This window comes from Bidens hawaiensis, unplaced genomic scaffold, assembly GCF_021521415.1.
Source record: "Bidens hawaiensis isolate Kalapana, Puna unplaced genomic scaffold, B.hawaiensis_p1.1 tig00041744_1, whole genome shotgun sequence".
Classification (NCBI taxonomy): Eukaryota; Viridiplantae; Streptophyta; class Magnoliopsida; order Asterales; family Asteraceae; genus Bidens; species Bidens hawaiensis.
In genome coordinates, this window is record NW_027505738.1 from 2,827 (window position 1) to 25,190 (window position 22,364).

Consider the following 22,364-nt stretch of genomic DNA (forward strand, 5'->3'; position numbering starts at 1 on the left):
ATATAAATTATTGATAATATAGATGCATATAAGTATTATCTGAACATCAAACAATTATGAAATACATGATTTTATTTGTATATTATAGAGATGATCCGAAGGTACGGAATGTATCGTCAAATATTCAATATGATTCCACAAGATCTAATTTCGTTCAAGTAAGGGATTCTAGCCAATTGAAAGGATATTCTGATCAATTCAGAGATCATTTTGATTCCAATAGTAATGAGGATTCGGAATATCACACATTACTCAATCAAAGAGAGATTCAACAACTAAAAGAAAGATCACTTCTTTGGGATCCTCATTTCTTCAAACGGAAGGAACAGAGAGAATCAAACCGATTCCCGAAATATTCCTCAATGTCCCGGCTATTCACGGAACGAGAGAAGCAGATGATTAATCATATGCTTCCGGAAGAAATCGAAGAATTTAGTGGGAATCCTGCAAGATATTATAAACTTGAAATAATTTGGTTGAAATTTTTGCTGGATTAGGTGGTTAAAAAAATGATTTTAGGTGGCTGCCAAAATTTTGAGTGCTTTTAGGTAATTTGTTATATCATATAACGGATTATGAGGACACATCAGCTAACTTTCCAAGTGACCGTGTTGAATCCGCTATCTCAAAGCCTTCGGCAATATGTGGAAACAGATCTACGATTTTGGGTGTCGTTTCCACATCAGACTAGCGTTAGGCCTTCGAATCTGGACCAGCTAAATCAATGAACAACACTATTAGACTCATGTGTCGGTATTGTACAAGTACTCTGACAAACTGAACCAATACCGTCCCCATTGCTGACCTGTCATGGAGCGTGATTTTTACCCATTTTATTATTATAACATGAGCTTTAAAATTATACATGTATTGAAATAAATAAAAAAAATAAAAATAAAAATGATATAGTTCCATTTTACTAATGGAATGATATAATTTTGGTGTGAAACAGATGGGCAGTACCTTGTTCATAAATGTATTATTGATCGTCATTCATAGCAAAGTTGTAGCCACATGTCTATAGTGATCATGACTCGTCACTCATAGGGTGGTAGCACTGGAGCCTACTTAACGGTTAAAGGTTATTATATAATTAATTATATATACATCATCAGAAACATATATATCGTGGCATTGTTTATATCACAAGTGTAAAAGTTAACACTATAATACACACAATTATTATTATTATTATTATTTCTTAATAGTCACCAGCTTCCAGCTACTATCAAAATGGCTTCTTCTTCAGGCTCCAATATGTTTGCAAGTTTCTTGGTGGTGTTATGGAGTTGTAGGCTTTATGCTAATGGATGTTATCCGTCGATCATAAGTTTCGGTGACTCCCTTGCTGACACCGGAAACCGAAAGTACCTGGCTTCGATATCCAACGTTGAGTTTACTTGTGTCCCTCCTTACGGTCAAAATTTCATCGGACATTCCACTGGTCGTTGCTCCAATGGTCGCCTCATCATTGATTTTCTAGGTACATTACAAATTAAAAAAACGTGCTAGCGGTGCTTTAATAATAATAATAATAACAGGGGAAAGTTAACGTACAAACTAAAAAAGTGTGCTCACTATGCAAATCAAGTAACTTAATTATATATATAAGTAGTATAATTATATAATTATATCGTAGCGTAATTACACTATGCTATAATCACATGTTGTATATATAATTACATTATGGTGTATATATATAATTGCACTATTTGATTCGCAGAATTAACACACTAATTTAGTTTGTATCTGTCCAAACCCATAATGATAATAATAATAATAATAATAATAATTACTCTAGTATTAACATAATTATGATTTTTTATATGGTTTTTGTAGCTGAGAGATTTGGATTGCCGCTAATATCACCATATTTCAACGACAAGGAGAGTGGTGGTGTGACGTCATTGGGACGACAAGGAGTGAACTACGCGGGTGGCAGGTGCTACGGCATTGGATTCATCTATTGTTGAAGCTAGATGGGGTGGAGGCCCTGTGATTAATGCCTCTCTAGGAGTTCAGTTGGCATGGTTTAAACAATCTTTGTCTTCTATTTGTGACAACACTTCAGGTGTGTCTTTATCTATTTATTATTGACAGTCTTATAAGGAAACATTTTACTTGGTCAGTTACAATAAATTAACAAAATTAAAAAAAAAAAAGTTTTAAATAACTTTTTAAATCAAAGGTTAAAAAAAATTAAAAAGTTTTAAGTAATTCTTTTTGTAGTTGTCGCTTCGTTGGTGACACGTGATCGACAATTTATGAGTGATATCTAGCATTGGATGATCTATTCAATTAAGTAGAGTAATTATATACAATTGCTGGCAGGTTGTAGAAACTTCATTGGGCGTTCTTTGATTATGATGGGTGAGATTGGTGGCAACGATTACAATCGTCCATTATCTATGGGGATACCCGTCGATGAGATTCAACCATATGTTCCACTTGTTATTGATGCCATCATCTCAGCAGTCAATGTAAGAAGCTACCCAATTCACGGTATTTTTGTTTTAACAAATTTATTCTAGTTACAATGCAACCCCGATTATAAAGTTAATAATGTACGGTTAAATTCGTATCGACTTAAATTTTGTAGGAGTTGATTGAGATGGGAGCTAGAACGCTCGTTGTTCCAGGAAACTTTCCTATTGGATGCTTTCCACCATCTTTGACGGTGTATGGGTCTGATAGCGAAGAGTATGATCACATAACTGGTTGCCTCACCAAATTAAATGACTTTGCTAAAGACCGCAATAAAATCTTACAAGAAAAACTAAATCATGTTCGAGAGCTTAATCCTAGCGTTGTAATCATCTATGCTGACTACTATAACGCCCTCATGCAACTTTATCGTTCTCCAAATGAATATGGTATGTAACATTGTAACGTGTTGTAAACTAGAAAAATACGATACAAGTACATTCTATTTTTCTATAAATGACTTTTATTGCAGGATTTTCAAATAACGGGACTTTGAAGGCGTGTTGTGGATGTGGAGGGCCGTTTAATTTCAACACAACTGGGAGATGCGGACAGGCATGTGCTACATTGTGTGATAAACCAGATACTTATGTTAGCTGGGATGGAGTGCACTTAACTGAAGCGGCATACAAACTGGTACTCAAGAGTTTATTTCAAGGGTCGTACACTACTCCCGAATATAAATCCTTGCGTCCTGCATCAACATCACAAGCTCGAGTAGGATTATCGAGTTATGTATAAGCAATGCAAGCTTAAATATGCATGTTTATGATTCATTGTAGCCATATAGATAGCTACAATCCGGGAAAGAACATTAAATGATATACACAGGCGGTATAATAAACAATAATTAATAACACACAAAATTTAACTAATAACATCTGACATGGTTATAAATTAAAAGCACGTTAAAGGCTTATACGACTCGTGTTAATTCAGATTTTGAAACATAATCGTTACAAAAAATATAGTCGTTTGACGATTGAAAGGTTGGTTAAAAACAAGCCCATGTGTGCCGAACTATATGCATGTAGCATGATTCTATGCCTTGTCGCGCAAGCGAAAGATATACACGTCGTATGGCCCTTGTATGAGTGTATAGGGTCTATACTTGGGTCAGGCTCTATACGAGCTGAAGGGCTATACGGCTCGCATAGGGCTATACAAACCGTATAGATTGCAAAAGGTTGCCTCTTTGTTTCCTCTAGTGATGAGCGTTTTCAGTACCGGTATTCCCGAATTTTGCACGAAATGTCAGTACCAAATTGAACATTTCAGTACCAGTACTAAATATTTTTAAATTCTGGTATCGATACCGGTACCATCTCGAGCTCGTTCCTAGTTCCTATACAAACACTACACAACCTTCTACAATTTCTTAAACGCTTTATAATATGGTATTTATTAAAACTGATAATTAGAAACTTATGCAACCATCCTAATTGTGTAAATATTTATTTTTTATCACTATATAATTTCATTCACTACAAACAAAAAAAAACCTACACGGTTTTATACAACTTTTAAGCGTTGTTCCTTCTTTTTTTTAATTATAAATATGGTTTTTTATATTTTAATTATGAAAATTTATGTCACATGGTTCTTAAGACCGGTTCATCCGACCCGACCACTTCTATAACCATGACTGATGAGTTCCATATCATCACACCAAACATAATTGACATATTGATAAGTGTTAAACTATGAAATCTCCTAACTTTTATGGGCGTACACGAAACGAATCGAGTTACGATGAGCCCAAACTCGGTTCATTTTGATTTAAGATGAGTCCAAACTCGGTTTATTTTGATTTAAGAGAGGTCGGCTAATTTATTATTTGCTAATCAATTTATAAACTTTTTTTAACTGTTTTAAATATTTTGAGAAAAACCTTAAACGAGCCTAAGCTCGACTCAAGCTCGTGTGCGATACCTTAAATGAGCCAAAGCTTTGGCTCGAGCTCGGTTGTGCAATGTAAAATCAATACACAGAAGCAGTGGCGGATCTTGAACATCTAGTATGGATGAGCCGAAATTTATGAGAGCCAAAAATTTTTTTCCCCTACTTCTATGTGTCGGGTCGGTAATCTGGTTCGGGTCGGGTCAAACAATAAAAACTCTATATCCATTCATTCAACTATGATACCAATTCAGTCATTCAAATTACCGTTCTTACACAAAAGAAATCGATATTTGAAAAAAAAAACAAGATGCAAGGTGAAGGATGACTAGATGAGTACTTGAAAAAGAATCAACTCAAATGTTAGGGTTAGTTAGTTGTTCAACAAAATAATTCATTTGTAAGTTGTAACTGGGCTTTATTTATTAACCTTTCATGATTGTTCCGGTCTCAAATAATGTGGATGGGCCGGACTTAATAACTTTTTTGGGATATTTTCGGTAAAAATACACTACTAAACGAAAAAGATGGTGGGGTCGCGGCCCCGTTTGGCCCAAAGAAAGGATCGTCCCTGCATAGAAGTCTGTAAGAGTTACAAATTAGCATACGACACAAGGTTTGTTAACGCTCGATGAACCTAACCGATCTTCCCATACAAAGCTTGAGTTCAGGCTCAATAAGTCTCAACTTGTTTCAAGATTTATCTCAATCTGATCTTGAATAGCTCATGAACAGGTCGACTCGTTTTAAAAGGGTTTTGAAACAAAAGTTAATTACGCGGTTTTAAAAAATTAACTTACATACAAATTAAATGCAAATGGAAGACAACAAACGAAGTCCTATTCGAAAACAAACGTGCTTTGATCAACAAAATCAAAGAGGACATTAAGAGGCTAAGCTACCTTTGGGTAAAGAATATAAGAAAACTAACGCAGTCGGATTGAGATCAATGGTGTAATTTATCGTTATGATTTCATGTTATTATTGAAGTAATAGGTGTAGAGAACCTGGTGTCATGTTGTGGTCCAGTCTAGCTCCTTGCTAGTTTAGTTGTGTTTTTCATAAATAAAATAACCTTTAGACAAAAAAAAATACAAATTAAATATTCAGATTTGTAAAAATAGCTATTGAACTTCTTTGGGTGTAAAGCGGAGATGGGTTGGATTGCCACCTCGGATGCTCTTTTTAAAAGAAACGTGATTCACGAAATAAAGTGGTGCCCACTATGTGAAGGGGAAAAGGAATCAACCGATCATATTTTTTCTATCATGTTATATAGCATCGGTAATTTGGTAGTTCGTAAGTCGTTGGTGCAAGATACCTTCGGTGTATGCGTTCGAGTTCCGGGATCTCTTCACAACGAAAGGCCATTCAATCAATTATTCTTACTACAAGCAGGTTTATTTGGAAGGTGAGAAACATGGTGATCTTTGATAACAAAAGGGTAGCGGACAACCTCTTCAAAGAAGACATCAAAAGATAAAGCTATCATTAGATAATAAACCGATGAAAACTTGTGGGTTTAGATTTGAAAAAATGGTGTTTGTTTTTGTTTTGAGTCAAGCTTGTAATAGGTGTCATTGTATATTTGTATTCGGTGTTTTGTTGTTTCTAGTCTAGCTTTTTTTAAGGCGAGTTTAAAGTTTCAATAAAATTAGTTGTTTAAAGAAAAAAAACTATTGACCTTCTGATCGATGACATAAAGATAATATTTACCTGAAACGAAACATCAGGGGTACCAAACGCGGTTAAAATAGAATAGAAATATCTATCCAAAAACGAAAGATATTTTATTGTTGTGTTGGAAAGACATTCTCTAATTATTTTTCCTTTGATTTTGATTTTTAGAAGATGACAACACACACTCTGTCTTCATTTTCTTTAATCGTTAGAAAGTCTCTCGGCATTTGTTTCTCATTTTGCAATTTATTTTGAACGACCAACTAAGTAACACCGCTACTTCGTACGCGGCCCCATTGGCTAAAGGTAGCCCGAGCCGGCCACTAGTCCGGACGGACGGAGCCTCTAGCGGTCCACCTATTGAGAGATTCACCGGATAAAACCCGACCACCACGCCCGCCAAATGGCACGACAGCGAGGAGCCGGTAAAACCGCCATATAAATTGATGATAGTGAGGTTTGAACCCCTACCTCTCACTAGTAAAGTGATTGATTTACCATTGGCCACATCCCATTTATTTCTCATTTTGCAATTAATCAATCAATCAAAAGTCATCAATATTTTTAAGCTAGTTTTAGGTGAATAATTGGTTTTATTAATTGCATGTGTGTATTTGATTCGTTAATTTGATGTTAGATTTCAGAATTAGGCTATTATATTTAAATTGTAGCATTTGATTCGTTAATAATAATAATAATAATAATAATAATAACCAACACTTCTTTCTGTTAGGGGTGTGCAATGTTCAGTTATTAACCTGAACTGAAACTGAAGTCATTGGTTAATCTGTTTTATCAACCATTCAGTTTTCGGTTAATCGGTTATTCGGTTAGCTTGTCGGTTTTTGGTTCGGGTTGGCTCGTTTTTCGGTTGGTTTGCCGGTTTTTGGTTCCCTTCGGTTAGTTTGTCAGTTTTTAGTTCAATTCGGCTCGTTTTTTGGTTAGTTTGTCGGTTTTTGGTTCGGTTCAGTTTATTCGGTTAGTTTGTCGGTTTTTGGTTCCGTTCGGTTTATTCGGTTAGCTTGTCCTTTTTTGGTTCCGTTCGGTTTATTCGGTTAGCTTGTCAGTTTTTGGTTCGGTTATTCAGTTAGATTGTCGGTTTTTGGTTCCGTTTAGTTAATAACCGACACCAAACTTCGGCTAAATTTTTTTTAAAATTTACATTGCAATGGAGGCATAAATACATGAAATGTAGGTAACTAGCTTTGTATTAAAGCTAGAAATATACGAAAATATAAACGGTTCGGTTCAGTTAATTTTGGTTAACCGAGGGTGCAAAAAAAAACCCAATAACCGATTTTCAGTTAATTCGGTTTTCCCTTAATCGGTTTTTGGTGATTTCTGTTTTCAGTTGATGTTGTTTTGGTTTTCAGTTTGGTTTCGATTAACGGTTCGATTATTGCTCACCTCTTTTTGCAGTTCATAGTATAATTCTATTACTGATTAAAGCATAATTGTGTCTTGATGTGCAGCTGCAGCAGTTTAATCATCAACAGTTGTTTTCATAATGTCAAACTTCAACAAGCCAAGAAGTCAACCAAGGCCTCCCAGATCCTATGCTTTAGGAGGTAAAATACTCAAAATCACAAATCCATTCACTAATTTCATTTAACCTTAATGTCGTGATTCGCTTATTGTATTTTTATTTTCGGTTTATAGGCATGGATCATACAGAACCAATAAAGAAAAAAGGCTTTGTAAGAAAGATAGTTTTCGCTTTAGGACTTGTAACATTGTGCATTTTAATCCTCAAACAATCTACTTTCACGAGCCCTAGCCCCGTAAGCAACCGACCTTTTTTGATCAAGTTTAAATGTTTGAATATAAAATGTATACTTGATTACAATATTGTCCTTTGAAGTTCTCACGACATGAACCAGGGGTTACTCATGTTTTAGTAACCGGAGGCACTGGTTATATCGGCTCTCATGCTACACTACGCCTTCTTAAAGACTCGAATCGTGTGACCATAGTGGTATGTCTGTATTCTTATTAATCTGTTACTAATGTTTAGTTATTCAACTATAAAATGAAAAATAAATTTGTATAATTATGTCATAGGATAATCTGTCTCGTGGAAACATAGGTGCGGTTAAAGTTCTTCAAGACTTGTTTCCTGAACCCGGGAGGCTTCAATTCATTTATGCTGATTTGGGAGACGCAAAAGCCATATCCTATAAACATAAATATTAATTTCTTGAAAATCAGTAAATGACATATGCAAGTATTTTGTTTCCTTGATATAATATGTTACAGTCAAATAAAATCTTTTCTGAAATTGCGTTTGATGCGGTGATGCATTTTGCAGCGGTTGCATATGTTGGAGGGAGTACCGTTGATCCACTAAAGTAAGTAGTCTCTTTAAAGTTTAAATAATCATATTCTTAATCTTTTGTTTTGTTAATTATTTGTAACTATATGCAGGTATTATCACAATATTACATCAAATACATTGATTGTATTGGAGGCGATGGCAGCGCATAATGTTAATACTCTGATATATTCTAGCACGTGTGCTACTTATGGAGAGCCCGAAAAGATGCCGATTACTGAAGAAACTCCTCAGGTACCATGGGCATATATGTCATTTCACCTTTTCTAGGTGCGACCCGTGTATATTGCTTAATTCTGAGAATTATCTATTTTAGAAAGTGGATATTGTTTAACTAAGAAAAATGTGATATCGGTTATGTGATTTTTAAGGTTCGAGGAACGGATTATAAAACCTCGGATGGAACGTGCATACGCGACTATATTGATGTAACCGATTTAGTTGATGCACATGTGAAAGCACTTGAAAATGCCAAACCTGGGCATGTTCATCATCATCATCATCGTACTCAGTATATCCCACCAATAGCAAAGGTATGGTAGGGTCTGAGGAGGGTAAGATGTAGACAGCCTTACCTCTACCCCATGGGGATAGAGAGGCTGCTTCCGGTGAGACCCCCGGCTCGATAGTAGTTTTGCATCAAGCCTTGGACATATTACATAAGGCACATAGCACTCAATCATCGGGACGCCGGCTGATTGGTGCATGTACCCTTGTCTTTCGGCTATCAACGCCACCACATGATGCCTGATTAACCTTCCATCACTTTTAACGTTATTTTCACGAAATTAGTAAAATAACGTCAAAATTAGTGCAATTTTACTTTTGCCCACCCGAGGGTTCACACATATATACATTATATGCGCGCATTGGGATTTATAATGTCGGTGCAGGAAAAGGTAAAATTTTTATTCGGTTTTAATTCTTATGTGTTGTTAAATTTGTTATTTTATATTTTTGTAACAAGTTTATAATTTGTTTTATGATAGGTAGATCAGTAAAAGAGTTTGTGGAAGCTTGTAAGAAGGCAACAGGGGTAACAATAAAAGTAGATTATCTGCCACGTAGGCCCGGTGACTATGCTGAGGTGTCCAGTGACCCGTCGAAGATACAACGAGAACTTAACTGGTCAGCACAGTTTACTGATCTGGAACAGAGTTTGCGAGATGCGTGGAAATGGCAGAAATCGCATCATAACGGATACGGGCCCGCGAGAGCTTCGTATTAATCGATGATGTGGGGTTGAGTTTAGGGTTGGTTATATAGATATACACACATTTGTATTTTGTACTAGGGAACTGGCTACTGAAAAGATTTGAGGAATATGGCTTATGTTGAAGTGATTTTTTTAAAGACAACCCTGTATTACACACAGACACATTTTTTTTATTCAATTTGTATTTTTTGTATTACTTAGGCAGTATGATGTTATTTATGAATTTAATTTTCAAAGACTAAGTTATGTATTATTAAAATCCATGTAAATTAACATAAGTTTTTTTTTCTAGTTTCGTTTTTGTTAATTACACTTGGCACTGGTAGTCCCAACTTGTAAACTATTTTCCTCCACCGATCATTTACTAACTGGGGTCTAACCTTGTTAGTTTTTGGTTGTTAAAAAAGTAACTGCTAAGGCTAACCATTCATTTTGTCAATCCAAAACACAAAAGACAACAAAGAAGAATCCAAACAAAGGCATTACAAAATACCAACCATCTAAACCATACATGCCTCCAAAACTTCACATTTGTCACTTACATACCCAACACTAAAGAAAATGGAAAAAGATGAGCGTAACAAAACCAACGTTTTCCGCTCATCTTTTTCGTTTAGAAGAACTAGCACCAGCACTAGCACCACGACCACCACCTCTTCCCCTACCTGCAGGGGCCCGCTTCGTACCTGCAGCCTTAGACTCCACTTGTAGTTGAATTCCTACACAAAGAAAACCGAATAAAGAATAAAATTTATATATGCAAGTATACATGTTACATGTTTTGTGTCAAGAAAACAAGTACCTTTGGAGCTTAGACTCTCAACATCCACTTTTGGTTTTTCCTCTTCACCGTCACCTGTACCTTTCGATATTAGTCACAGATAATAATAATAATAATAATAATAATAATAATAATCAAATATATAAAATTTATATTTATATACCCAAATCCTCTGCATCCGAGTTGTTTTCATCATTCTGTGCAACATCACTGTCCGCAACCACGCCATCATCTACGGGTTCCAGCATGGCTGCCACTCGTTTCTTTGGAGCCTTTTTAATACCTGGAAGTGTAATTAAATCAGCTGAACGAATCACACGTGTCTTACTCCCTTTATTATACGCCTTTGTCAGTGCGGCTTTTACAGCTGGCGCAACACCTTCAAGCGGATTCGGACGCCCCTAAATATTACATAATCATTGCGCTTTTATTAGTTAAAATTAAAACCGCAATATAAAAAAACAAACGGTTATTAGTCATACCTGAAATTTGGACATGGACATTAGTGACTCAAAGTCCTCCTGGCTAATAGAGTACTCATCCATAAACTCGACTACTTTTTCGACAGCTTCATTCTATATAAAATAACAACACTAACAATAATTAGTAATTTAAAATGTAACTATTCAGCACGAGTAGAAATATTATACGAACCTTTGTGAGAGTATTCAACTTTAGTGGATCGGTCATGTGTTTAAGGAGAAGGGAGAGATACTCGAGACACAAAGTTGACCTACAATAACAAATGTAATCAATAAATTTATTAATATAATTAGTAACAAGTTAATAACGATGTCTGTTTTGAAAGCAGTTAAAAGAAGCCTAAAATTACCTGCCCAAATTGAATTGTAGGGATGATAGCAGATGAACATGCACGTCTTCGAGAAGCCTGTAATTCTTTCCCATAGTAGAGTTTTTCCCTAACCACCCTCCAAATCTGTTAAAATTCCTTTCACCCTACATAAATATAAAAAAAACATGTTACACTAAAAAAAATTGTTTTTTTAGAAAAAAAAAGGCATTTCATGGTATACGCATGCATTCATCACCTGTTCAAATGTTTCCCTGCTTCCATGGAGCAAAGCAGCTCTTTTTCATATAAAAAACAAAATCAAATAAAATGATTATTAGTTTACAAAACAGTTACTCACATATACAAAGGTGTGTTTTATAAAATTATTAACAAAATTTTGCATTACTTACGGGATTATAGAAGACTGAAAAGCGCTACTTGGAAAAAGCTGCCACCTCTGATATCGTCTTATTTGTACATTAATTATATCCGCGTTTGCAATAGAATCAGCAGCACGTGCAATCAAATTCATCCTTTGAAGTCCACTTTCATCTTTCTTAACCGAACTTGGCCTGTAATTGAGGTAATTTTCCTGCATAATTTCAACAAATGTTATAAAATAAAGTAATAAACTAGCATATTTTACATTTTTACAATTTGCATTTATAAAGATTGTTACAAAGATACCTGCACAATGAGAGGTACTAAATCTGGATCACTTGTGCTAAGATCGAGCCGATCATCCATCCGCAGGTTACCACCATTGTAATCAAACAGTCTGCACAACAAAAATAAAATTACAATGAATATGTTTTGTAAAAAAGATGAAGCGTATCAGTTCATACTTTTGAACAGCTGTAAAAGGTGACATGTCTTCATCTTTGGAGCTACTCTGAAGCCGTTGTCTTACATCATCATATTTAATTTCTCTCATAGAAAGACTCATATACTGCAACTGGTTCAAAGCCATACGCATATCTCCACTAACTCTAGAACCAAGTTCCTCAAGTGCAACATCATTTACTTGAAGGCCTTCTGTTTTTGCAATTTGTGCCAATCTCTTTGCCATCTGTCATCACAAGATAAAAGCCGTATAAAATTATTTGTTAATATTAAACTGTTTAAAATACACAGTATGCAGAGAAAGATCCCAAAACCTGTTGTTTTGTTGGCTTGTGGAAGTTGAGGGGTAAACAGTAATTCACAAGACTTTTTAATTTTTGACTGTATCGGTCATTGCATATACAAATGATGGGTATTTTGGACATTTTGATGCTTAAGATTAAGTCAGCTACACCGACCCTATCTCCACCAGACATACCATCAACTTCATCCATAATCAACACTGCCTTTGGATGCTTTGAGCTGCATTAATAATTTCAATAAAGTAAGTCACATATAAATATATAATAATAATAATAATAATAATAATAGTAGTAGTAGTAGTAGTAGTAGTAGTAGTAATATGAGTAGTCACCTATTCATGTCAACCTTCATAGATTTATTATTGACAAGTTCTTTTATAGAATTAGACGTCCTGCTACCAATTCCTTTTTCAATATTTTTATCAGCCTTTCCGCGACTGTCACTAGCATTAACCTAAAAACACATTTGTTATTTATAATTGTGACACAAAAAGTCGTACAAAAAGCATATGTATGATGATAAAACATACCTCAATTGTCTGGAAACCGAGCATCTGACTAACTAGCTTTGCAGATGTAGTCTTCCCTATGCCAGGTGTACCACTTAATAATATGGCCTTTTTTGCCCCTGAGTCGGCCGGCTTCTTACCCTTCCCTTTGCTGGTCCCACTCAGAAAATTATTATCCCAGTTTTTCAACCAATCATGAAGTTGCTTCACCTGAAGTATTTAAATAATATTTTTAACTTTTTAATGATATTTCTTTAGTGTTAAAAGTAAAAAAAAGTTAAAAGAAAACAAAATACCAATGACTGATTCCCTATAATGTCGGTTAGAGCTTTTGGTTTGTACTTATCTATCCACGGAAGCGAATCAGACACCACAGGTTTACGAACTTCGTCCTCTAAAAAATGTCAATAAGCTTTAGATTTATAGATAACAATACATCAATACATAAACTGGAAAATAATATTTTATGAGCATACTCTTTATTACTGCTTTTTGAGGACTTGGTTTTGCTTTTTGAGGACTTGGTCCTGCTTTCTGAGACTTGGTTTTGGTACCGAAGGGGTAACTTTGTCCACTTGTTTCTTTGGTTCTTCCTTAACGGTGACCTTGGGTTTAGATGCACGAATCATCTCAAAAAGTCCATCCTCGGTAAGAAATTTTGTGCTTTATAAAAATTAAACAAAGTTATTATATTAAAATGGTAAATAAACTAAAATAAAAAAGATGTCAATACAAGATAACACACCCTAGCTTTTTTGCAGCTTCTGATTTCCTTCCACCAATATCTTCATCACATAAGAGATACGTCTTTCATAAAGAACAAAATAATATTAGCCACATATATAAGGTATTATGTTATAGAAATAGTTAATTGGATCATGAAACCAACCGTTTTCTTGCTGACAGATCCAGTAACACGGCCTCCGTGTCGTTTAATCAAATCTTCAGCTTCTTCTCTTTCCAAACTAAAATCAATGCATTATAAAACATATTATGATTATTAATTCAAACTAGAAACAAGATTAATCAAGATACAAAATATACCTGTCGAGTGTTCCGCTGATGACAAAAGTGAAACCAGATAAACAATCAGGAGCACCTTCCGGAACTTCCTTTTCTCCTTGTGAGGAGGGTCTTTTCTTTCACCAAAAGGCATGAAACCGCCACGTCCACCGCCTCTTCCACCACCACCTGCCGCCGTTGAACCACCCCTGCCACCTCGACCACGTCCAGCAGACTTAACCTCTTTAGCATCTTCATCATCATCATCGCCCTCGTCAGTCTCCACCTTTTTACCCCTCCCACCAGCTGCCCCGCCCCGTCTACCACGACCTCTGCCACTAGATTTAGGGGTTGCTGAGGTGTCATCCACATCATCACTTTCTGTTTTGCTGGGAATGGCCTTACCTGTACCGCTTTTCTGTTTCTTACTTGGAGTCACTTCAACTGAGCTTTTTCCAGATTTGGGTAAAACAAAATCATCATCGTCGTCACCATCATCATCCACAAAGTGCGGCTTCTTTACGGGTGGCGGTTTAACATCAGCAGATGGCTTCTCCACCTTTCTTTTTGACGCAGATCCCGATGCTTCTTTTCCATCTTCTTGGATTTGTTTTTCAGAAGCAAAAAATTTACTGGTTTTACGTCTCCCTGAACTTTCTTGACCTCCTTGTGCCTAACCAGTAACAAACAGAACAACAGCCACGTATCAAACAAAATAACACTTGCTCAGTATAGTAACTCTATATGCATGGTTCGAATCAAGATCAACCCTTTTCGCCACTTACTGGTTTTACAGGTGTTGAGGATGTCGTGTCTTTAGCAGTTGATGATTTTCCTGGTATCACCAGTGCCGGTTTTGCAAGTTTTGATGCATTTCCGTTATCTTTTTCTTTGTCATGTTGTTTCATAAACCACTTTCTAATATCCCCTTGCTGTAAGAACATAAATTTCAAGTAAACAAAAATACATTCTCCAACTAAAATATAAAATAAATTTTGCAAAAGAAAGTAAGTTATGAGCGTTATGCTACCTTTTTTGCCACATATAAGTACTTAGAATTTTCAAACTAGTTACTTCAAAAGTTCAAATACAACATTATTAGACCAAACGTAGTGGGCGCTATACCCATCCAAAAAGCCCCCATAAGCGTCGGGAAACACCCCCCCCCCCCCCGGGCGCTATGGGCTGTTTTGGGGTGGGAGGCGCTTCTCACAAAGCGCCGGATGGGGGGAAGAAGATGTTCACTGATTGGTGGGTTGGTTTTAGTTTAGTTGTTTTATTTTTAATAAAAATAAAAAAAAATAATAATAACAAGGTAATGATTGGAAGGGGCTCCATCCACTACACCGTTTTGTTGTAAAACGACCCTATGGTGACGTGGCGCAAAACGCCCCCGTAGGGGCTCCATCCACTACACACGGTCTTATAAATGCCATTACCAAATTACCACCATCATTTCCAAATTACGGTGTTAAAACTTGTATTTTAAAATCTTTAAAAGAATTAGGCAACTCAGATACATTTTGTAAAGCAAGTGAAATCAACATCAACTTACACATATACATATATATGCATATACATTAAAGCAGGCAGCTAGTAATAACTTCTAACTTACCATTATTCAAGCTCCTATCTTGTTCAATCTCCAAAATACAAAAGCCTGCAAAAAATAATAATAATAATAATAATAATAATAAAATAAAAAAAATCAGTAATTAGGTTTTACAGGTGCAAGAAAACAGGCATTGTAAAAAATACTGAAACACAATTAAAAAAAAACATATTGATTAAAAGTAGTAAGACATATTCATGTTTCAAAGAACCCTCCTAAAACCCTAATTCACAAGTACATATAAACTGTAACGAAAACCCAAATCATCTGATAACACAAACACGTCAAAACCCTAAAAATTATAAATTGTAATGAAAACCTAAATTAATGTGGAATTAAAGCTAATTGCATAATAATAATAATATGTGAAATCGAACTTGGAATGAGTGGATTACGTGGCACTGAATTCGTGTTGTTGGTTAATGGAATTGGAAACACATTCGTCTTTCTGTTGGTGTTAGGGTTTGAAGCTTTCGACGACACGAGTGACCCGACCCGTTTTATCGTCTTATTATCAGTTGTTGTCTACAGCTATAGGCTACTTGGGTGAGTGAGTATGTATGAATGGGTTCGGTTGTCTAGAGAGTTACGAGTACTTGGTATAAACGGAAATGGTAACTTTTAAGGAAAATTAATTTTAAAAATTGTATACGTTAGATATCGTAAGTTTACTAAAATTAATAACAAAATGCGCGAATGAATAAAAAATTAGCTTCGAGTAGCGAGTACGTGGACGAACAGACTGAGTTTTACAACAATGAATGTAACGTTAATTGACTATTTACCATTTAAATGAATATATAATTAACACTCTTTCGCTCCATACCTTTTTTAAGGTTCATCTAGTCTACCACTAATAACACAACACCAATATCAACCACATAATTTGGTAGTGATTGATTTTGGATAGTCAATCTTCTAATAGACCTGTAGATTGTGTTAGAAGAACAAGAGAGAAGAAGAGATACCGAAGATGAAATAATTTTCTAATTCTTTTTATTATTTTTTTTCTTAAATAAGGATTACAATTTATAGGAGAACCGAGATATAAAAAAATTAGAAAAGATAAATAACAAGAAAACTAATTAGAATACATTAAGGAAACTAAATTAATAGATAAGCGTAATAATACTATATAATATTAGGATCGTATCATAACTAAATCCCTCAAGGTTTTAAAGAAGGGACAACTAGAGGTGCATAAAAAACCCGAACATAGAATTGGACATGAAAAAAAAATTGGAACCGGTTTTTTTATACTAGAACATGTACCCGACCTTACCAGTAGGGTACGGAGAGTATGCATTTCAATAGCAAAACCCATACTCAGTAATACTCAAAAACTGAAACCGGTTAACCAGGTTTTTTCAATACCCGATTGATACCTGAAAAATACCAATATAATAATCCAAAAAAGTGCAGAGCCATAAAAAACCCAATCTAAACTCGAAAATAGGATTTTTTTTTTTTCAATACCCGGAATAGAGTATTCAAATACCCGAGTTTATACAATACCCGTACCCGGTGCATAGGGTATGACTTTTATAGACAATACTCAGACCCAAACCCGACCTAAATATAGCCAACACCATCATACCTGAACCCAGTTTCATAACCTAAACCGGGTATTAGAAAACCCAATTTGTTTTAAGAGTATCAATAACATAAGCACATGCTGTAATTAGTAAACTTTTGTTGCGGCCCGACCAGAATACCAATGAGTCATCGATAGGTGTGCAAACGAGCCGAGCTACTCAAGATGACTCGCTAAAAAGCTTGATCGAGCCAAGCTAAATCAAGCCAGAGCCTAAAAGTAAGCTCGTTTAATAAACGAGCACAAGCCTAAGGTTCAGAATCAGCGTCCTTCCACACACAGAAGAAGAAGAAGAAGAAGAAGAAGAAGAGATGAACATCTTCCTCTGTAATAATAAGTCACCAATACCACCACCACCACCACTAACCTCTCATAACCGCCGTCAAAGGCCACCACCTACTTCACTATCTAATAATAATAATAAACCATCCTTACTCCATTCATTAACCGGAGCTGCACTCTCCGTTAACCTCATCTTCCTCTCTCCGTTACCTCCACCGTCAATTGCTTTGGATTCCACTTCTACGGCTGTTCAATCGGTGTGTCGCGAAGAAGATAAACTAATACAAAATAATATTAATAATATCCAATCCGAAAGTGCTCCTGAATTGGTTACTAACGAGGAAATAGTGAAGGAGGCGTGGGAGATTGTTAATGACAGCTTCCTTCCTACCGACCGAACCCGCTGGTCACCGCAGTCGTGGATAGTAAGCTCCTTCTGTCCTTAATTATTATTATTATTATTATTATTATTATTATTATTATTATTATTATTATTATTATCATTTGATGATTCAGTTTGATATTTATAATGACTGCCGTTGTTAGGGTTTCAATACACAAATTGATGAGTCAGTTATATTTGTTAGTTTAGGAGTGTTCAACGAATTGAATTATTCAAAATGAGTCAGCTATTTGTTATTTATTCAAAATAAACGAATTGATGAGTCAGTTATTGGTTAGTTATATCATTTTTGATGATTCAATTTGTTAGCATAAGGACTTTATGTTCTGATACTTATAATAACTGCCAATATTAGGGTTTGAAACTTTGAATAAACAAATTGATGAGTCTGTTATTTGTTACTACGAATCGAATTGCGAGTACTCGAATCGTATTAAATCAAATTTCGAGTTTCTCGTGTCCGTTTTCGAACACTGAACACCACTAGTTTACAAATAAGTTTCTATCCGTAGTTGTTGTTGTTATTATTATTTTCATTTGATGATTCAATTTGTTACGCCCTGCTTGCGGTGCGCACATATAATGTATATGTGTGTGAACCCTTGGGTGGGCAAAAGTAAAATTGCACTAATTTTGACGTTATTTTACTAATCACATGAAAATAACGTTAAAAGTGGCGGAAGGTTAATCAGGCATCATGTGGTGGCGTTGATAGCCGAAAGACAAGGGCACATGCACCAATCAGCCGGTGTCCCGATGATTGAGTGTTATGTGTCTTATGTCCAAGGCTTGATTCAAAACTACTATCGAGCCGGGGGTCTCACCGGAAGCAGCCTCTCTATCCCTATGGGATAGAGGTAAGGCTGTCTACATCTTACCCTCCTCAGACCCTACCATAGCATTGCTAGTGGTGGGATATACTGAGTACGATGATGATGATGATGATGATGATGATGATTCAATTTGTTAGCTAAATGATTTCTGTTTAGATTGATACTTATAATAAGTACCAATGTTAGGGTTTGAATAAACGAGTTGATGAGTCAGTTATTTGTTAGTTAAGGAGTGCTCGACGAATCGAATTATTTGACTTTTGAAATTTTGAAGTTGGATTCGAATTCGATTACTGAGCTCGAACCGAATTGAATCGAATTTCGAGGTTTTCGAGTCCGATTTTGAACACTGAACACACTAAATGAACTAGAAGCCAACTACAGAAACTTAAAGCCGATTGCTAGATTATGAATTTAGAATTTTACACATTTATTGATTTTGGCTATTGAATTGAATTGAATATTAAAGCCGATTACAGGTTATGAATTTAGGTTTTTGTTTGAGACTTTTGACTGTCAATTTTAAGGTTTGTAATTTTGATTCAACAAAGTGCATCAGTTATTTGCAGGGGTGGGCAATAACCGAACCGGAGATTAACCGAACACCGAATTAACCGAACCAAACCATTCATATTTTCATATAATTCTAGCTTTTACGCCTCCATTTCATGTTTTATAATTTACACCACCATTTCATGTATTTGTACCTTCATTTCATATATTTATGCATCCATTTCATGTATTTCTAAGCTAACTAGTTTTAAGCCCAAGTTTGATTCTGGTTATTAACCGAACCGGAAACTGATTGGTTAATTCGGTCGAGACTAATAACCTAACTGAATTGTGCAGTGTGCACCCCCTAGTACTTATTTGTTACTACTAATTAATGGCATATGTAATGTTTATCTTATAGCAAAAGAAGGAAGATGTATTGAGTACATCACTGCAAACAAGATCAAAAGCTCATGATATTATCCGGAGGATGTTATCGAGCTTAGGCGATCCATACACTCGTTTTCTTTCTCCTCCAGAGGTAGTTACTTCTCAGAAGCCTTATTTGATCTAACCGAGAATATAGTTAGTGTCAATGGTTTGGTTTGGCTACCATGTTTGTGTTGGTTTTTTTTTTCTTAACATTTAGGTGGTGTTTGGGATTCCTTATTCTACCCTCCTTTTGACATTTTAAGTTTTTAACTTTTAGGAGAAGTTAATAAGGTTAAAAGGTTTTTGGTACTTTGGTAACACAAAAGTTCTTTTGCATTTTAACTTCTCTGCTAGTGTAAAAAGGAGTTTTTTTAAAAGTCAAGACTTTCTACCTTTATGAACTTTTGGGTTTGGTGAAGAGGAGTAATACCCATTACACCCTTCTCAACTACACCTGCAGCTCTCAACTACACCCTGCGTACCCCTTTTTAGTCATTTTACATTGATAAGTTTAGCTAAACGCTTTAATAAAACAACGTTTGCTTATATGTTAATCCAAACGCTTTTTCTAAAACACATTTTCAAAAAGTCTTAAGTCAAAACTTCTTTTAATAAAAAGTCCTTTTGGACTTAAAAAAGCGATCTCAAACACACCCATATATACATGTGTAATTTACATATTAATTAGTCCATAATACTCATGTATATTTTTGTTTTATAGTTAATAATTTTGCTTAATTCTATATAATAAGATTAGAAAAACCATTAAAAGATATAAAAAAAACCTTTAATGAACAAACATTAACGAACACATTATCGAACGTTCATTGCATGTGTTCGTGTTCGTTCATTTAGTTAATCGAACAAAAGTTCTTGTTCATGTTCGTTCATTTATTAAATTAACGAACGTAAACGAACTTCCTGCCAAATAGTTCACGAGCAGTTTGCTGAGCGTTCGGTTTGTTTACTTATGCCCATGCAGTGATGCAGATTAACAACTCTGCATATGTGCTCAAACCTTTTGTACTCAATGATTGTATAATTGTTGTTTTCACTCACAAACTTTCCAGTGTCTTATGGTATTTGAAGTTCTCAAAGATGGCAAGATATGATATGTCTGGAATTGGAGTAAACCTTAGGGAAATCCCTGATGAAAATGGTGAAGTCAAGTTGAAGGTTTTAGGGCTCATTTTGGATGGTCCTGCAAATACTGCAGGTGTCAGACAGGTGCTCACAATTCATAATCCAATTAACTTTAATAGATTAATTATTAACTACTAATTAGCTCATTTTCAATTTTGTTTTAGGGAGATGAACTATTATCTGTCAATGGAGTAAATGTGCAGGGGAAATCAGCGTTTGAAGCTTTATCAATATTACAAGGTCCCAGTGAAACATCCGTAAACATCATGGTACAAATGTACAATAATTAATAATTAGTACTTATAATATTCTGTTATTATCCTCGTTTGATTTCATTACTAAATGCCTGTGTGACATTTAGGTTAAGCATGGAAACTGTGGCCCGGTACAGTCTATTGATGTTCAAAGACAACTTGTTGCTAAAACACCTGTTTTTTACCGGTTGGAACAAACAGATAGTGGTGATACGAAAGTTGGATACGTGCGTTTGAAGGAGTTTAACGCACTCGCTAGGAAAGATTTGGTTACAGGTATATTTTCATTCTTAAACTACATATAGTTTTCTTATATTGTCATATAATGCTAAAAGGACACGTTTTGACAGCAATGAAGAGACTTCAAAATATGGGCGCCTCATTCTTTGTTCTTGACCTTAGAGATAATCTTGGTGGATTAGTACAAGAGGGAATTGAAATTGCCAAATTATTTCTCAATGAAGGAGATACAGTAAGTTAAATGGTAAAAGTTGCGTATTTTGGTAAGAATTGTTGCATATGATTTTGATTAACCGGTTGTTGACAGGTAATATATACTGCTGGACGAGAACCGCAGAATGTAAAAAGTACTGTAGCAGAAACATCGCCTCTTATTAAAGCTCCACTAATTGTATGTTATCTAATACTTGTTCTTTATAATTAAATCTGTAAACTTTAAAAAAAAAATTTCTTCATGCAGGTTTTGGTGAACAAAAATACCGCTAGTGCAAGTGAAATAGTGAGTACTCTTATTACCATGTTTTTCTGTTAGAGGTGTGCGAATACTATTTTTGGCCCGTTTTGTTAAATAATTTAAAAATCTTGTAATATGCATGATTTAGGTTGCATCTGCACTTCATGACAATTGTAGAGCTACTCTTGTTGGTGAAAGAACATATGGAAAGGTCGGTTAATTAAATATTAAATCTGTGACTTTTTTATTTGTTAATCTGATAACATTTGTTAGTAATTGTTAGGGTCTGATTCAATCTGTATTTGAACTTCATGATGGATCGGGTGTGGTGGTGACCGTGGGGAAATATGTGACACCGAATCATATAGATATTAACGGGAATGGAATAGTTCCTGATTATAATAAGTTTCCAGGTATTGTTATCGACTTTTATGATACAAATGTTTTGGATTTGCACTTCTTCTAATGTTATTTGTGTTTGCAGCATGGAATGAAGCGGCTGAACGATTATCAAAGTGCCAAAAGCAACAAGGATGACATGTAAATGTTAGGATTAGAAACATTCATCAATTGTATATTTATTACTTGTAATGCAAGTTGCTGCTACTAAAGGAAAAAAGAAAGCAATACACAAAAAGGCACCCTGAAATCACATGATTTATAATACTCGGCGTACACCTAACGAGTCTTGGGTCGAATACATGCTAAATAATGAGTTGAGCTTTTCAAGCTTGGCAAGTTGTATTGAAACATGTATTGGCCGAAACACATGAAAGCCGAAGTT

General features: G+C 35.2%; 2 protein-coding genes and 3 pseudogenes across 5 annotated transcripts; 4 read left to right on the plus strand and 1 right to left on the minus strand.

The window, feature by feature from the left end:
- The first annotated feature begins 1,233 nt into the window (after window positions 1-1,233).
- On the plus strand, window positions 1,234-3,225 carry LOC143615043 (GDSL esterase/lipase At1g31550-like; annotated as a pseudogene). Its single transcript, XR_013150397.1, has 5 exons — window positions 1,234-1,483; window positions 1,840-2,071; window positions 2,332-2,480; window positions 2,600-2,873; window positions 2,957-3,225. The product of XR_013150397.1 is annotated as a GDSL esterase/lipase At1g31550-like (transcript).
- A 4,128-nt stretch (window positions 3,226-7,353) lies between these two features.
- LOC143615045 (UDP-arabinose 4-epimerase 1-like) lies at window positions 7,354-8,256 on the plus strand. Its single transcript, XM_077088299.1, has 4 exons — window positions 7,354-7,631; window positions 7,723-7,844; window positions 7,925-8,038; window positions 8,125-8,256. Exons 1-4 carry the CDS (start codon window positions 7,571-7,573, stop codon window positions 8,254-8,256), a joined length of 429 nt encoding a protein of 142 aa, XP_076944414.1. The 5' UTR covers window positions 7,354-7,570.
- Window positions 8,257-8,634: 378 nt separating this feature from the next.
- On the plus strand, window positions 8,635-9,623 carry LOC143615042 (putative UDP-arabinose 4-epimerase 3 pseudogene; annotated as a pseudogene).
- A 569-nt stretch (window positions 9,624-10,192) lies between these two features.
- Window positions 10,193-15,934, minus strand: LOC143615044 (replication factor C subunit 1-like; annotated as a pseudogene). The gene is made up of 21 exons (XR_013150398.1): window positions 15,849-15,934; window positions 15,457-15,501; window positions 14,627-14,773; window positions 13,884-14,514; window positions 13,729-13,804; window positions 13,585-13,646; window positions 13,316-13,502; window positions 13,136-13,233; window positions 12,861-13,049; window positions 12,663-12,784; window positions 12,343-12,550; window positions 12,031-12,254; window positions 11,873-11,963; window positions 11,596-11,777; window positions 11,442-11,481; window positions 11,225-11,349; window positions 11,047-11,125; window positions 10,875-10,967; window positions 10,556-10,793; window positions 10,414-10,467; window positions 10,193-10,330 (listed from the first exon to the last, which is right to left on the minus strand). The product of XR_013150398.1 is annotated as a replication factor C subunit 1-like (transcript).
- Window positions 15,935-17,351: 1,417 nt separating this feature from the next.
- Window positions 17,352-22,180, plus strand: LOC143615047 (carboxyl-terminal-processing peptidase 1, chloroplastic-like). 2 transcript variants are annotated; one of them, XM_077088301.1, is made up of 11 exons: window positions 17,352-17,754; window positions 19,479-19,598; window positions 20,579-20,716; window positions 20,797-20,901; window positions 20,994-21,162; window positions 21,237-21,358; window positions 21,434-21,517; window positions 21,587-21,625; window positions 21,729-21,791; window positions 21,864-21,993; window positions 22,065-22,180. In XM_077088301.1, the coding sequence occupies exons 1-11, from the start codon at window positions 17,359-17,361 to the stop codon at window positions 22,115-22,117; spliced, it is 1,419 nt and encodes a 472-aa protein (XP_076944416.1). In that variant the 5' UTR covers window positions 17,352-17,358; the 3' UTR covers window positions 22,118-22,180. The 2 variants fall into 2 exon arrangements, with proteins under 2 accessions (XP_076944416.1, XP_076944417.1); XM_077088302.1 differs by lacking the exon at window positions 17,352-17,754 and having other exon boundaries at window positions 20,560-20,716.
- Window positions 22,181-22,364: the final 184 nt, after the last annotated feature.